Genomic DNA, 15544 nt, shown 5'->3' on the forward strand with positions numbered 1-15544 from the left:
CCTGACAACCTTGAAAAGATAAATACGGACTGATGGCTCCGGGCACGGTCTGCCCCAGGCCGTTTTGGCAGGATTCCTCAGCGTTTGCTCCAGCTCCTCCTAAACTCTCATTCTCTGGGCACCCCCCCCCCCCTCCCCTTCCCACAGCACACCCTCCCTACAACAAACCAAAATGTTTGGAAAGACCCAGGGAAACCGTCACACCATAACGTGTGCTGTGAGATAATGATTTTACATGCAGTATGCATCCATGAGGTGATACAGGCATATGATCTAAAATTGTTTTCAAACAGTACCGAGACCGGGAAGTTAAAGGAGGACAAAAGTCTTCTTCCCTGCACCCACTTCTGCTCCCCAGAGGTCACCATGACTAATAAGCCGAGAGGTTAACCTTCCAGAAACTCTACTGCTGGGGCACCTGGGTGGCTCAGTCGTTGAGCGTCTGCCTTCGGCTCGGGTCGTGATCCCAGGGTCCTGGGATCAAGCCCCGCATCGGGCTCCCTGCTCAGCGGGAGGCCTGCTTCTCCCTCTCCCGCTCCCCCTGCTTGTGTTCCCTCTCTCGCTGTGTCTCTCTCTGTCAAATAAATAAATAAAATCTTTAAAAAAAAGAAAAGAAAAGAAACTCTACTGCTGTCTATTAGCATTAGCTTTTCTACAAGCGGGATGACATGATACCTCCCCCCTTAGCAACAGATCATAACTCCCTTTAGAAGTCAGTACCTATAAACCCTACCTCACGAATTTGTACCCAGTACTTTCATTGGATTATTTTATTTCCAGGTTTTTACTTTTCAAAACAACGTGGCGAAGCACATAGATCTTTGTTTAACGACGTGAGAATATCCGTAGGATGGACTGCCAGCAGCAAAACTGCTGCAGAAATTGATTTAATTCAGATTCAATATCGAGGCTACTGCACCTTAAAAAGAATCGCACTGGTGAACGGAGCCAAAATGACAAATGAGGAAGCGGAGGCGCTATTTCGATCACAAGGGATTCCATTCTGGGGCAACCACTTCCTGTGGGCTCGCTTGTGTCTCTGCCAAGAGAAAAATGCAGGTCTTTCCTGAAAGCTGCCACAGTCTGTTTGGGCAGAGATTCCTCCAAGCTCAACAGCCTCATTGGTTTCTGTGCCCTAAGGGCAGTTTTAGATATTAAATAAGAAAGCAAGAAAATGAATTAGACTCCAATCGCAGAAGTGTAGCTATGGATGGGCAGTAGAGATGATATTACGTGGTTGAGAACATAGTCAAGAGTCTCACGGCAGAAAATGGGACGGCGGGGCTCGTTGGGCCTTGGCAGGACCTTAGATTCTATTTGCAATAATCTGTGTGCTTCATTTGGACGACAGTGTCTGGAGATATCACATTATTCTAGATTTCTCTTGATTCTACGTTCTGTCTGCCCTCCCAAATCCATGCCTGAGTCCAGTGCCTGAGGCTACTGTTCACCTGGGGGTGGTGTTCAGAAATATCTATCTAGGGGCACCTGGGTGGATCAGTCGTTAAGCGTCTGCCTTCAGGTCAGGTCATGATCCCAGGGTGCTGGGATCGAGCCCCACATCAGGCTCCCTGCTCAGCAGGAAGCCTGCTTCTCCCTCTCCCACTCCCCCTGCTGTGTTCCCTCTCTCATTGTCTCTCTCTCTGTCAAGTAAATAAATAAAATCTTAAAAAAAAAAAAAAAAAGAAATATCTATCTATTACCATCAAGGGGCATGGTGTCCTAACCAAATGACATGAATAATTTAATACTGGAGGTGAAAGCACCAGGTTACCATGATCACATCTGGAGGACAAGGGTAGTTAACACAGTATATGTAATGTACTTAGAGCAGCACCCGGTACACAGCTCCATAAATATCCCTTGCCATCGTTCTCACTATCTGATTCATTTTCACCAAGCTACCCCTCTAGTCTGGGCACTGATTTCCCTTACGGATTTTATTATAGGGCAGAGACTGCTGGGACCACTTAGGTGTATGGCCCACCTAAATGGTTATATGCATTTGGGTTTATACAACAGTCTCTTGTGAATTTGGTTACTGTTAGTAAAACCCCCTGGGATGGTTAATTTTATATGTCAACTTGACTGGGCCACAGTACCTAGACAGTTGGTCAAACATTATTCTGGATGTTTCTGTGAAGGTATTTTGGGGATGAGATTAATATTTTAAGTGGCATACTCTCAGTAAAGCAGATTACCCTCCATAATATGGATAGACCCTAACCAATCACTTGAAGGCTTTAATAGAACAAAGAGTAATCTCCATGCAAGAAGGAATTCTGCCAGCAGATTACCTTTGGACTTAAACTGCAACTCTTCCGAGTCTCCAGTCTGCCAGCCTCCCTTATCAGATTTTGGATTTACCAAGCCTTCACAACTGTGAGCCAGTTCCTTAAAATAAATATCTCTCAATAGTTAGATAAATAGATAGGTGGATTGGGTGGATAGGTGGATAGATAGAGAGAAAGAGAGACAGATAGTTTCTGTTGTTTCTTTTTCCAAAGAACTCTGGCTAATGCACTCTCGATGTTCATATAGTTCTAGATGCCCTGAAAAATTCAAGTTCAAAGACCTTGCAAAGCTGATCACCAGATTTTGGGCAGAAGTGACACCACCCATGGTACGGCAAGCCTGTGAGCTTTGCATGAACAACCAACCAGCCTCTCTCACATACACACCCATCACACTGGCCTACGAATAGTTGTGAACCTAGAAGTGGGTCCTTTTTACGATGAAAGTGAAGTATCAACCAGTTAGTTCTCATACTGTGTTGAGAGGTGAGGGATCTAGGAAGAACAGAAAATAATTTTCCTACATTGTTGACTCTTAAAAAAAAAAAGACTAAAAAATATTAGCCTGGGGCGCCTAGGTGGCTCAGTCAGTTGAGCATCCGAATCTTTTTTTTTTTTTTTAAAGATTTTATTTATGTACTTGACTGAGAGAGACACAGTGAGAGCAGGATCACAAGCAGGGGGAGAGGGAGAGGGAGAAACAGGCTTCCCGCGGAGCAGGAAGCCCGATGCGGGGCTCGATCCCAGGACCCTGGAATCATGACCTGAGCCAAAGGCAGACACTTAACGACTGAGCCACCGAATCTTGATTTCAGCTCAGGTCCCATGATCTCAGGGTCATGAGATCAAGCCCCGTGTCAGGCTCCCCACTCAACAGGGATCTTCTTTTTTTTTTTTAAGATTTTATTTATTTGACAGAGAGAGGGAACACAAACAGGGGGAGTGGGAGAGGGAGAAGCAGGCTTCCCAGGGAGCAGGGGGCCCGATGCGGGGCTCGATCCCAGGACCCTGGGATCACGATCTGAGCCGAAGGCAGACGCTTAATGACTGAGCCACCCAGGCGCCTCTCAGCAGGGATCTTCTTGAGATTCTCTCTCCCTCTGCCCCTCCAAACCTCCTGCTCGTGCATGCACTATGCTCATTCTCTCTCTCAAAAAAAAAAAAAAAAAAAAAAAAAAATTAGCCTTTCAGGCATATGAGTAACTAACAATACTATAATTCCAAATCAAACCTGTTTGATTTAACACTAGACACATCATTTTTAACAAAATTAACCAATAAATCAACACACCAGGCAGAATTTGAGCTTTTGTTGAAACAACTCTTGTATATGAGAATAGCCTAGACTTTGAAAAAAGAATCACACATTGGAGTCACCTTAAGAGAGAAATAAGTTGGGACAGTGTATGTTCTACAAAGGTCTATGGCTATTGGTTTATTTGAACACCCGTTTATTCCTGTTTACATTTAAATAAAGGACAGGGGTGCCTGGGTGGCTCAGTCGGTTGAGCGTCTGACTCTTGGTTTCCGCTCAGGTCATGGTCTCAGGGTGGTGGGATCAGCCAGCACAGGGCTCCATGCTCATGGGGGAGTCTGCTTCTCTCCTTCTCCCTCGTCCTCTGCCCCTCCACCTGCTGGTGTGTGGTTACATGCATGCACTAACCTGAGTTCTCTCTCTCGCTTTCTCAAATAAATCTTTAATAAATAAATAGATACATAAATAAAATAAAATAAAATAAAAAAGGACATAGAAAATCATTCCACTGTCTGCCCTAAATTCTCAGAACCTGATGGCTTTCCTTCTCCACTGTGTAGTCCAGGGTACAGAACGCTGAGTCAGAAACCCATTTCTGCTTGGACACAATCACTTAAAGTCACTGAAGCTCTCTGGGTCTCTCTCTTTTTAACAAATAGTCTGTCTACATCAAAAGACCGTGGTGAGAGCCAGGTAATACACGCAGAAGGCGCCGTGACCAGATGACAAGCAGGCGTCTCTGATGATCTCACTTGTTTTAGCAAAAACCAAAGCCGACATTGAGTCAAATCTTGTACAATTCCACTAATACCAGGTACCCAAAGTAGTCAAGTTCATAGAGACAGAAAGTAGAATGGTAGTTACCAGGGGCTGGGAGGGAGGTATAAGCAGTAATATTGTTTAATGCGTAGGGAGTTTAGTGTGGGAAGATAAAAAAGTCCAGAAGATGCATGGTGGTGATGGTTGCTCATCTATGTGAATGTACTTATACCACTGAATGGACACTTAGAAATGGTTAAAATGGGGGCACCTGGGTGGCACAGTTGGTTGAGCATCTGCCTCTTGGTTTCAGCTCAGGTTGTGATCTCGGAGTCATGGGATTGAGCCCCGCATTGGGCTCCACGCTCAGCGGAGAGTCTGCTTAAGAGTCTCTCTCTCCCTCTCCTCTGCACCTCCCCCTGGGCTCACTTTCTCTCTCTCTCTCAAGTAACAAAATAAATCTTTTTAAAAATGATTAAAATGGTACATTTTAAGTTATGTACATTTTACAATCAAAAAAAGAAAGGTGATCCTATGTCCCAGCTTGTCTAGGGCAGCCCCGATTTATATCTTCGGCCTGGCATGCTTGATATCAGCACCTCCTTTTCCTCTTAGTTAAGCCCTGTGACTGTGTCCCAAACTGGACAGTGACAGCCCTGAGGTTAAATAACTATTCAGTGTCATCTGGCTAAAACATGGGAAGAGTATAACTCTTATCCCTAAATCGGTCTAATTCCAAAGCCCATGCTTTCTACCACCTCACACCCTACCGAGTATCTAATGACTTCCCCATCTACATCAAGTTTTCTAATATTTATCATTTCAACTCTGCTGCCTTACATAGAGCTTTGATGTGCTACCTACCTCGTAAGAAACAGTATCTTAATGTTGCTTTCCAGAAATGCTTTTATATATATATTATATATATATATATATATATATATATATTTTTTTTAAGGGTGGGTGGGCAAGAACAGAAAGGAATATCACAAACAGAATGTCTCCTGGTGTGGTCCAATGGGTCTTCGAACCGGGATGGTGCCTGGGGTATTAAAAAGCCCCAAAGCAACAGCGTCTGGAGGATGTTACATGCAGTGGCCAACACAGATGTTGACACTAAACGAACACCAAAGCCACTCTGTGATTCAGCTGGTACAGGGTGTGTCATGTCGACACATACAAGACGGGAGCGGCTACCTGAGGCAGGAAGTCAGCTTCCCTTTGGTAAGTTTATCTTTGACCGGAAGGATTCCACCGAGGCTTTTTCTAAGCTCATTAGAGAGAGTGGAGCAGTGTTTCCACACTGGCTTCTGGGTCAGCCAGACTGAGCTGGGATCCCAACCTCCCATTCATTCCCTTCAGCACCTTGTACAGACGACTCAGTCTCTAATCTTAAGCGTCAGAATGCCTCCTTCCTGGGGTTGCTGTGAGGATTCAGCCTTTGCCTGGAGAGTGTGCTGGTTAGCACACAGAGTAATACTCGATGTTATTGCCTAGAAAACAGACAGTAAGACCACTTGATTCTCAGATCCTAATAAGCATTTTTATTCTCTCGCCCGCGAACCCAAATATTTACTAGCAAAATAAGATAAAGAATGCCCACCTCCCACAATCCTGATGCTCCAGACTCCCAAAGAAAAAGGTCTTTGGGGGAACCCAGAGTTGTCTAGAGAAGTGCTTTCATTTCCTACTATTCTGCACTCCAGGCTTGGCATAAACCTTGCACTCCTATCTCCCACAGTAGCCAATGTTCAGCCACTTACAGAGAAGCCGGCTGGCCCTGCCAGAGCACGTCTCAACCCATGGGTGGAGACCCGTTAAGACTGTCATGCAGAGCCCGATGGCCTATCCTGGGCTCCACGCGTGTCACAGTGACGTGGCTGGTACCCAACCCTCTCTCCTCTCGCTTCCTCACATCCTCCCACCAGACACTCCACTCGACTCCTGTGTTCTCTTTCCTTTCAGTGCCAGGGCTATGCCAGGCTAAGTGTATCATCCAGACACCGCCACCAACCCCTGGGGAGGTCTGTGGCTATTTTAGACATTTTATACGCACCGTTTACAATGCCTGGCAACACTCTCCCAGCAGAATCCTGATACATGGGAAGCGCCAACAAATTATAAACCAGGAATATTTTATGCTTTTGCCTCTATGGTTTTAAAAAAATAATACCATTTCACAGTTCCCCAGAATTCGGCAGAGTGTGGTTTGGATGGGATCATTCCAGCCACACACAAGCATCTGATGTTCACATGGATCCTGCTGGTGTAGAAATACTGCCCTGTTCAGTGACGGGGAGGCAGGCACGGGTCACGAGAACTATGAACATTTCTGAGCATGTAATGACTTAAGAGCTTTAAAAATAGGCATACTATCACAGATCCCACCAAATAAACGTGACCAATTTTGAACCAAAAAAGTGCTTAGAAGTGTTTAGAAGAACGATTTGACTTTTAGCATTTATTTTCGTAAACAAACATGTAAAAATTTTTTTTAGCAGAGTGAAAATGTTGACTGTTACTGAACCGTCAGAAAGGACATCAAATCACCTAGGTCAGGGAACAGTAAACAAAGCAGAGACAGGGTGAAAGGGCACAAGATAAAACAGAAGCCAGGGACAGGAGCCTTGACTGGCTGCGATCCCTATGGAAAAGCATCAGCCAGGAAAGGTGTGCTGATAGTACAACCAAGAACACGTCCTAGGGCACCTGGGTGGCTCAGTTGGTTAAGCGACTGCCTTCGGCTCAGGTCATGATCCTGGAGTCTCTGGATCGAGTCCCACATCGGGCTCCCTGCTCAGCAGAGAGTCTGCTTCTCCCTCTGACCCTCCCCCACCCCATGCTCTCTATCTCATTCTCTCTCTCAAATAAATAAATAAAATCTTTAAAAAAAAAAAAGAACATGTCCTAAAATGCGATCACGATCCTCAACCTCAAACACAGCTCTCATCCCTGGCACCAACAAGTCACAGAAATAGGCTTTGGGCAGACTTGGCTCACCCATTTTGAAATCTACATCAACTTGCAGACAATACCTATCCCTTTTCTCAAGATTTCAATCATGGCGCTCATGATATATGATGTCTCTGGATTCACGAAGCCAAGATTCAAATCTCAGGGGCACATTTTCAGCTGCGTGGCCCCGGACAAGTTGCTTCCAAAAGAAATAATAATGATGCCTACCTCACTGTGTTGTTGTGAAGAAGACATAGTTAATATGTGCAATGTGGGTGAACAGTGCCTGGCACTCTTTTCATTATTATTGATATCTTGGAGAACAAGATAGCTCAGTATGATTAAAATTAGGCATGCAAGTAAATAATTAGGAGGCGTTGATATCTCATAAACCACTGTAAGCTCCTTAGAACAGACTGGATTATGTGAAGTACAATTCGCTTAATGGGAATGAACATAACGATCCTGATTCAGGGGCGCAATTTTGAAGTTGTTCACTATTTCTCAAACATAAAGTATTTTACAGCATCATTCGAAGACAAGAGCAGTAAGTTTTCCACCGCTTGGAGGTCTGCAGATGCATTATTTCTTCTACTGAAAGTCTGTTTTCAATTAGCTTTTGAAGCTTTTGCAAATGAAAGTGCATCCTATTCGATTTCAATAATGTCACATTTTACATCTTCTGTCACTGCAAGTAACTTTAAGTTCAGGCTCTGCTTCATTATTTGTTCTGTATATACCGCTTTTCTGATTCTTTTTTTTCATTTTGGGGAAACAGTGCAAATTTAGTAATATTCGCAGTGTTTCCTCTACTAGGGGAATGGACGTAGTATACACACTTCTGAAATTATTTTTCATTTTTCAGGGAATTACAAATATGGACATCCCCAGCATGCTATTGCTACTCAAGGAAAACCATAATGCCTGGTTTTCCTTAATACCTTGCTGAGCTTCTAAATTATATCATACAAGAATATCTAGGGTTCTTGTACCTCAGTAGGTAGAATTTCTTTCAAAACTAAAATGCTCTGTTTCATTAACATTTGTACTGGTTTCATCCTTTGTGAAAAAGAAAATAAGCAACAGTAATAAACAAGGAACTCCTTCAAACTTAAAACACAACCCAACTGGCTTCCCAACTACACCTCCTTAATCAATGGTGGGTTCATTTTTTACTCATACCAGACAACATAACAATAATAATACGTAGTCATCCTTGTTGTAAATGTTCCCTATATATTTGCAGCCCATAAACATATTTTGTCTAGCTGACACATTTTTTAATGTGAGTTATCATTTAAAAATCTGGGGCACCTGGGTGGCTCAGTCGGTTAAGCATCTGCCTTCAGCTCAGGTCATGATCCCAGGGTCCTGAGATTGAGCCCAGCATCGGGCTCCCTGCACAGCAAGGAGTCTGCTTCTCCCTCTCCAACTCCCCCTGCTTGTGCTCTCCCCCGCCAATAATAAAATCTTAAAAAAATATAAATAAATAAAAATAAAAATCTGGACATTTTATCTGTAAATTGGGATTTTCAGCTTCCCTTAAAAATCAGAAGTTTTATGGGTGCATAGATGGCTCTGGACTTTAAGCATCCGACTCTTGGTTTCAGCTCAGGTCATGATATCAGGGTAGTGAGATTGAGCCCCGCGTCGGGCTCCACACTCAGCGTGGAGTCTGCTTGAAGCACCTCTACCTCTGCCCCTCTGTCTCTCGATGTCTAAAATAAATAAATATTGGGGCGCCTGGGTGGCTCAGTCGGTTGGGTGTCTGCCTTCGGCTCAGGTCATGATCCCAGGGTCCTGGGATCGAGCCCCGCATCGGGCTCCCTGCTCCATGGGGAGCCTGCTTCTCCCTCTGCCTCTGTCTCGCTCTCTGTCTCTCATGAATAAATAAATAAAATCTTTAAAAAAAAATAAAAATAAAAATAAATAAAAATAAATAAATAAATATTAGAGAAAAAAATCAAAAGTTCTGGCACTTCCAGATCCATGTTCTCGGCATGGCAAACAGCTGTCTGGAGCTCAGCAGCTGCTCCCCTTGAGCACAGGATAAGCTTCCAATGCTCCCCAGTTCTGCAGTCTCATGGCTCTCTCCTCTGTTCCTCCAAGAAGGAGGTGCTGTGGCAATTCCAGCATTTAAATGCACTTTGAGGGCGCCTGGGTGGCTCAGTTGGTTAAGCGACTGCCTTTGGCTCAGGTCATGATCCTGGAGTCCCGGGATCGAGTCCCGCATCGGGCTCCCTGCTCGGCAGGGGGTCTGCTTCTCCTTCCGACCCTCCCCCCTCTCATGTGCTCTCTCTCTCTGTCTCATTCTCTCTCTCAAATAAATAAAATCTTTAAATAAATAAATAAATAAATAAATGCACTTTGACCCAGCAATTCTACTCCTGAAAAATCTATCCAAGGTCACGCAAGTATATGTGGATATCCACTGCAGCAGTGCCTCAAAAAACCTGAACCAACATAAACGTTAACAGGGACTGGTTGAATAAATGACAGCAAATCCAGGTAAGAGAACACTAGAGACCCCTTCCCCAAAGCAATGAGGTAAAGCTAGAGCATCCTGAAATGGATCTATGTCTAAAATATATCATTAGGGGCGCCTGGGTGGCTCAGTCGTTGGGCGTCTGCCTTCAGCTCAGGTCATGATCCCAGGGTCCGGGGATCGAGCCCCGCATCGGGCTCCCTGCTCCGCGGGAAGCCTGCTTCTCCCTCTCCCGCTCCCCCTGCTTGTGTTCCCTCTCTCGCTTTCTCTCCGTCAAATAAATAAATAAAATCTTTAAAAATAAATAAATAAAATATATCATTAAGTAGAAAAAAGCAAGGTGAGGAACAGTACGTAACTTGGGGGAAATGAAGAGATATATTAATATATGCTTTTATATGTGTTTCAAATTTTTGGAAGAAAATATGAGAAAATTTTTATCCAGGTGTCCCTATTATATATACATATATAATATATATAATAATACATACACTTAAAAAAAAGAAACTTTAAAAAATAATAATAAAAAATCATACACTTATAATGCAATTGCATACAAAATGTGTCTCTATTTTATGCAATATACATACTTTGTGCATATATATATATATATTTTACACTTAAAAAAAAAGGAAGCACCATGAGCAGAAATATTTCGAATCATTTCACGTGTGATTATCATCACATCTTCACATTATTTATTTGATTGCCCGTCTCCGTTACAGAGTTCCTCTAGAGTGAAGCTCGTCCATTTCTGAGGCCAGGAGGAGAAAAAGCCTCCTGCACGGCCCTTCACACAGTCCCCAGAGCAGCGCAGAAATGGCGCAACAGGCCCCTTGGGAAGCTGTGCTTATCCACAGAGCTCTGTAGCTCCTGTTACCTCCTGCCCTGGCTTTTCAACAGTGAAGACTATTGAAGACTCTTCTCCAAAGAGAGCTGCCAGTCTCAGCTCCAGACATGCCTTCCGGTCCCTTCCCCGGTTACTTGGGGCCCTGGACAGAAGGGGGTGAGCCATGTATTGCGGCCCTCTTGCTGTTAACAGCTTTGGGCACGGTGGGGTCAGAAGAGGTCTATTCTCACCGGCAGAAAGGAACTCTCACGGCTCAGCCCATTTTAGTAGGGTAAGGGGTGGCTCTTCTCATCAAGGGCAAGCAAGGTCACATGTTCCTGTCCATATACTCAAGAAGGGCAGCCAGGGTGGCAGGACTTGGCTGGAGGGGCTTGATGATGTGCTTTCGGTGTTACTAGCAGAGGACAGAATTGTGCCAGGGACAAGGGAAGCCGGGGACAGTGAAGAACACAGCCGGCCACTTGAGGGATGCTATGCCCGAGTTAAACCCTGTGACAGATGTCTAGCAGAGGCCGTCCTCATCAGCACTCCACACCCAAGACAGGACTCTCCTCCATAGCCACTGCAGACTCTCCAGTCCACCCCTCCCCGGGCCTGAAGGACCAGAGGCAAGTGTCAGCCCTGCCCCCACCCCGTGATCCATCTCCACACCTGCTTCTAACCCCCTAAACGTATCCAAGCTGCACCAGAATAAAAGGACACATGGCTCTTCTAAAAGTTATCACTTCCTGCTAACGCATGTTTTTTGGGGAAAAAAATAGTTAGCAATTAATTAGCAAAAATAAAGAAACCCAGATAAGGAAAAGATGACCCCCCCCCCATGGCCACCTGCCCCCAGCAACACACATACACGCTCTCTGGTACCTCTCTTCAGACCCAGAGCCTGGGGTTTTCAATGTCCTTATTCTTCTCAATTACTATAAGATACAAAGTAAAACATGAAGTCTGTATTTAATATAGGTATCTACTCAGAACTCACTGATGAACGCAGAATTGAGAAAAGTTCCTATTATTTGGAAAATGATACCCATCATATTATAATATATTATATATAGTACTATAATGAGAAAATAAAATATGATCTCGTTTTCTCTTAACTTACTACAGTTCTGTCCTTTTCAATATTCTAGTGTTCCCATACCAATAACTTGGGGATAAGAGTTCATTAAGAGTGTTTTCAGCCCCTGTCATTATCCATTTGTCAAAACCCGTACAATACACTACAAAGAGTGAACCCTGATGTAACCTCTGGACTTTAGCTAAATGTATCAATACTGTCTGTAACAAATGTACCCCCCCGCCCCAATGCAAGATGTTAATAATGGGGGAAACCGTGGACCTTGGAGGTAGTGGCTGTTCTTTCTGCTCTATTTCTCTATAAATCTAAAACTGCTCTGAAAAATTAGTAATTTTAAACATTGCTACTACCAAAAAAAAAAGACTGATTTCATGCTTCATCACAAAAATTACGATACGCTGCTATCTAATCAACATGCACAATTTAAGAAGCAGAAAAAATAATTAAAACTAATTCAGGCCCCACTAATTCACGATTCGTTGTAACGCAAAATCCCCTTCCATGTCAGTCTGAATCTTCTAACTGTGCCTTGCCAAGCAACCGGAAAAATTACAGAAGCATGGGTAAGTCGCGGAAGATGATCCGTCGTCAGCAACACAGCCTTGCTGTTTCTATAATCCTTCCATCTTCGAGGTCGTACCTGGAAGTCAGTCTTATCTGTGTATCCGGCAGGTCGGCCAAGACCAGCTATAATTAGCAACCCCATGCTGCTAAAATACCTGCCCTCATTCCGAATATCTCCTTTCTCCTTTTTTTTCTTTATTCCAAGCTGGCCTTCTGGGTCACTGCTATTTCGGACTGGCCATTATCAGCAGCATACAGCAAGATCTGCTTACCTCTGAATCTTTGGCCTGCTGATTTCGAACGACTATCAAATTGTACAGGATTCTGTCGTCATCTGCCTCTGTGTGGGACACATCGTGGGGCATGCTCCACAAATTCTTTTCATCATCTCTTGCCAGAGTTGCTCCAAATGAAGAATACGGATTGCTGTCACTATGGTGTTTAAAAAAAGGGGTATAAGCATTTGGTAATACATGTAATATATGTAATGTATACATCATACGCATGTAACATATAATACAAATAAAATGTTATATACTGTATAATATACAATGTAATATATAAGTATATATATTTCTAATAACAAGGTCTGAATGGTCTCTAATTATTAAGCATAGCACAATAGAACACTTTAAAAAATCACTTTAAGAATAGCAGAGAACAGATGCAAGCAGACGCCTGGGTAGAGGTGATTTTACTACATTCAACACGAAATTTAGCACTACACATCCCAGCAGTGAAAACAAAAAAAGGAAATCCAACAGGGGTGGGTAAAATTCTCGTGTGATGGACAATTGACCTAAAGAGGTGAATTTTTCACGGAAGCACAATAAACTGAGAACACAATGGCAACAGAATGTCTATCAAATTCCTCACAAGAAAGTGGAGAAATGAATATGCATATCCAAATACTTTCAGCAGACAATGTGAGATGTTGAGTAAGAAGTTCAGTCATTCCATCTCTTGTGTTTGTTGTAGGATTTACATTCTACAAGGTGGTATCCACGTTTGGGCTTCTGGAGGAGGTGAGCAGCAAAGCCCCATACTTAGGACCTGCTTGTACCCGGCCCTGGTGAGCTTCTGTGGGACTGCACAGGCAGGGTCATGCCGGGGCTGTTCCCTTCATTATTATATGTATGAAGTGCTGACTCCGTGTAAATCACAGGGCTCCGTAAAATTGTGAACAAAACAGACACGATCCCCATCCTTGGACCTCACTAGAGCCCAGGGAGGGAATCACATTAATGAATGACCAGATGACTATATGGTGAAAAACTGGGAGACGTGCTACAGAGGGGGAGTTCAGAGAGCCTTGAGAGCCAGCGGGGGAAAGCATCAGGTAGGCATCGTAAAGAAGGGGTGCTTGAACTTCAAGTTGAAAGATAAGAACATAGCTCCAGGCAAATGAAACAATACATTCAAAGGCCCTGGGGAGGGCCAGGGCCCACTTGTAAAAACTGGAGCATAAGCGGGGAGGGGATCTTAGAGCTAAGGCCAGCAGGAGGCCACTATCTGCCTCAGACAGAGGACCGAGACACTGGACCCTTAAATCCCTCTAGCTGCAGTGCAGCATGTAGGGTCTGGGACTGGACAAAGGGATCAGAGCGATCGGGAAACGACTGGGGAACCAGACAGCTCGGCCACAGTGCTCTCAGCCGCCCGGCTGTCATGTAGGAGGCCCAACACGGCAAAGGCAGAAACGCAGAAAGCACTTCTTCAGAATGATGAGCCAACAAAGAATCCAGTCAGAAATGGGCAGAAGACATGAACAGACACTACTCCAAAGAAGACATCCAAATGGTCAACAGACACATGAAAAAGTGCTCAACATCACTCGGCATCAGGGAAATAGAAATCAAAACCACAGTGAGATACCACCTCACACCAGTCAGAATGGCTAAAATTAACAAGTCAGGAAACAACAGATGTTGGCGAGGATGTGGAGAAAGGGGAACCCTCCTACACTGCTGGTGGGAATGCAAGCTGGTGTAGCCACTCTAGAAACAGTACGGAGGTTCCTCAAGAAGTTGAAAATAGAACTACCCTACAACCCAGCAATTGCTCTACTGGGTATTTACCCCAAAGATACAAATGTAGTGATCCGAAGGGGCACCTGCACCCCAATGTTTAGAGCAGCAATGTCCACAATAGCCAAACTATGGAAAGAACCCAGATGTCCATCGACAGATGAATGGATAAAGAAGGTGTGGTACACACACACACACACACACACACAGGAATATTACTCAGCCATCAAAAAGAATGGAATCTTGCCATTTGCAACAATGTGGATGGAGCTAGAGGGCGTTATCCTAAGTGAAATAAGTCAGAGAAAGATAAATACCACATGATTTCACTTATATGTGGAATTTAAGAAACAAAACAGAAGAACTGAGGGGGAGGAAAGGAAAAATAAAATAAGATAAAAACAGAGTGGGAGGCAAACCATAAGAGACTCTTTATCCTAGGAAACAAACTAAGGGTTGCTGGAGGGGAGGGGGTGCGGGGAAGGGGTAACTGTGTGATGGACACTGGGGAGGGCACGTGATGTAATGAGCACTGGGTGTTGTTTGCAACGATGAATCACTAAACTCTACCTCCAAGACTAGTAACACACTCTACGTAAACTAAATTGAATTTAAATTAAAAAATTAAAAAAAAAAATGATGAGTCAACAAAAGAGGAGGCAAATGAGGCCTCAGTGCCCTGGCCACACGGGCTTTAACAAGAATGTCAAATTCATTCATTCATTCCATCAGTTGTTGATTCAACGAACATGGAATGGATGCCTGCTGTATCCGGGGCACCAGGGTTCTCTGGGGACTTGAAAACAAATAGGACATTGCCCCCGCCCTTACTGTGACTATAAGTGCAATGAGATAAGTGAAATTAAATTTTTTTTAAGTATAAACAGAATGTCATAGAGCCAGAGAAGGAGTGACAACCTGTGTGATGAGAAGGAAGTTCAAGAAAGGTTTTGTGGAGGCGACATCTAGCCCAGACCTGAGGAAGCACAGCCTGTCGCCAGGAGAAGCCAGGGGAAAGGTGTTCCCGGCAGAGGGAACAGCAGGAGCCTCTGAGGTGCCCACAGGGCTGGGAGATTCCACGCCTCCCTGTATGGCTACACCACACAGTGCACGCACAGAGGGAGACAGAAGGATGGGAGGAAGAAAAGGTCGTTCGGGGTCAGACTGATGACAGTGCTGGAGTTCGGGCTTTATTCTGTGAACTGTCAAGTGTTAAGGGGATTCTGAGCCTTGTCAGGTCTGGGTTTTAGAAACAACTCGGTGGGGGGGGGGCGCAC

At 44.2% G+C, this 15544-nt stretch overlaps 1 protein-coding gene across 4 annotated transcripts in view; it reads right to left on the reverse strand.

Annotated features, from left to right (window-relative positions):
* MREG (melanoregulin) overlaps positions 1-15544 on the reverse strand; it is a 58249-nt gene that overhangs the window by 27975 nt on the left and 14730 nt on the right. For all 4 annotated transcript variants that reach the window (XR_010410287.1, XR_006789987.3, XM_045870158.3 and 1 more), the window contains exon 2: positions 12513-12672. Coding sequence is in view for 2 of the 4 variants with exons in the window: in XM_045870158.3 (XP_045726114.1) it covers positions 12513-12672 (160 nt within the window). In the remaining 2 variants the exon portion in view is untranslated. The remainder of the gene's footprint in view (positions 1-12512; positions 12673-15544) is intronic.

This window comes from Mirounga angustirostris, unplaced genomic scaffold, assembly GCF_029215605.1.
Source record: "Mirounga angustirostris isolate CCGP_5_RB_7025 unplaced genomic scaffold, mMirAng1.0.hap1 SCAF_3, whole genome shotgun sequence".
Classification (NCBI taxonomy): domain Eukaryota; kingdom Metazoa; phylum Chordata; class Mammalia; order Carnivora; family Phocidae; genus Mirounga; species Mirounga angustirostris.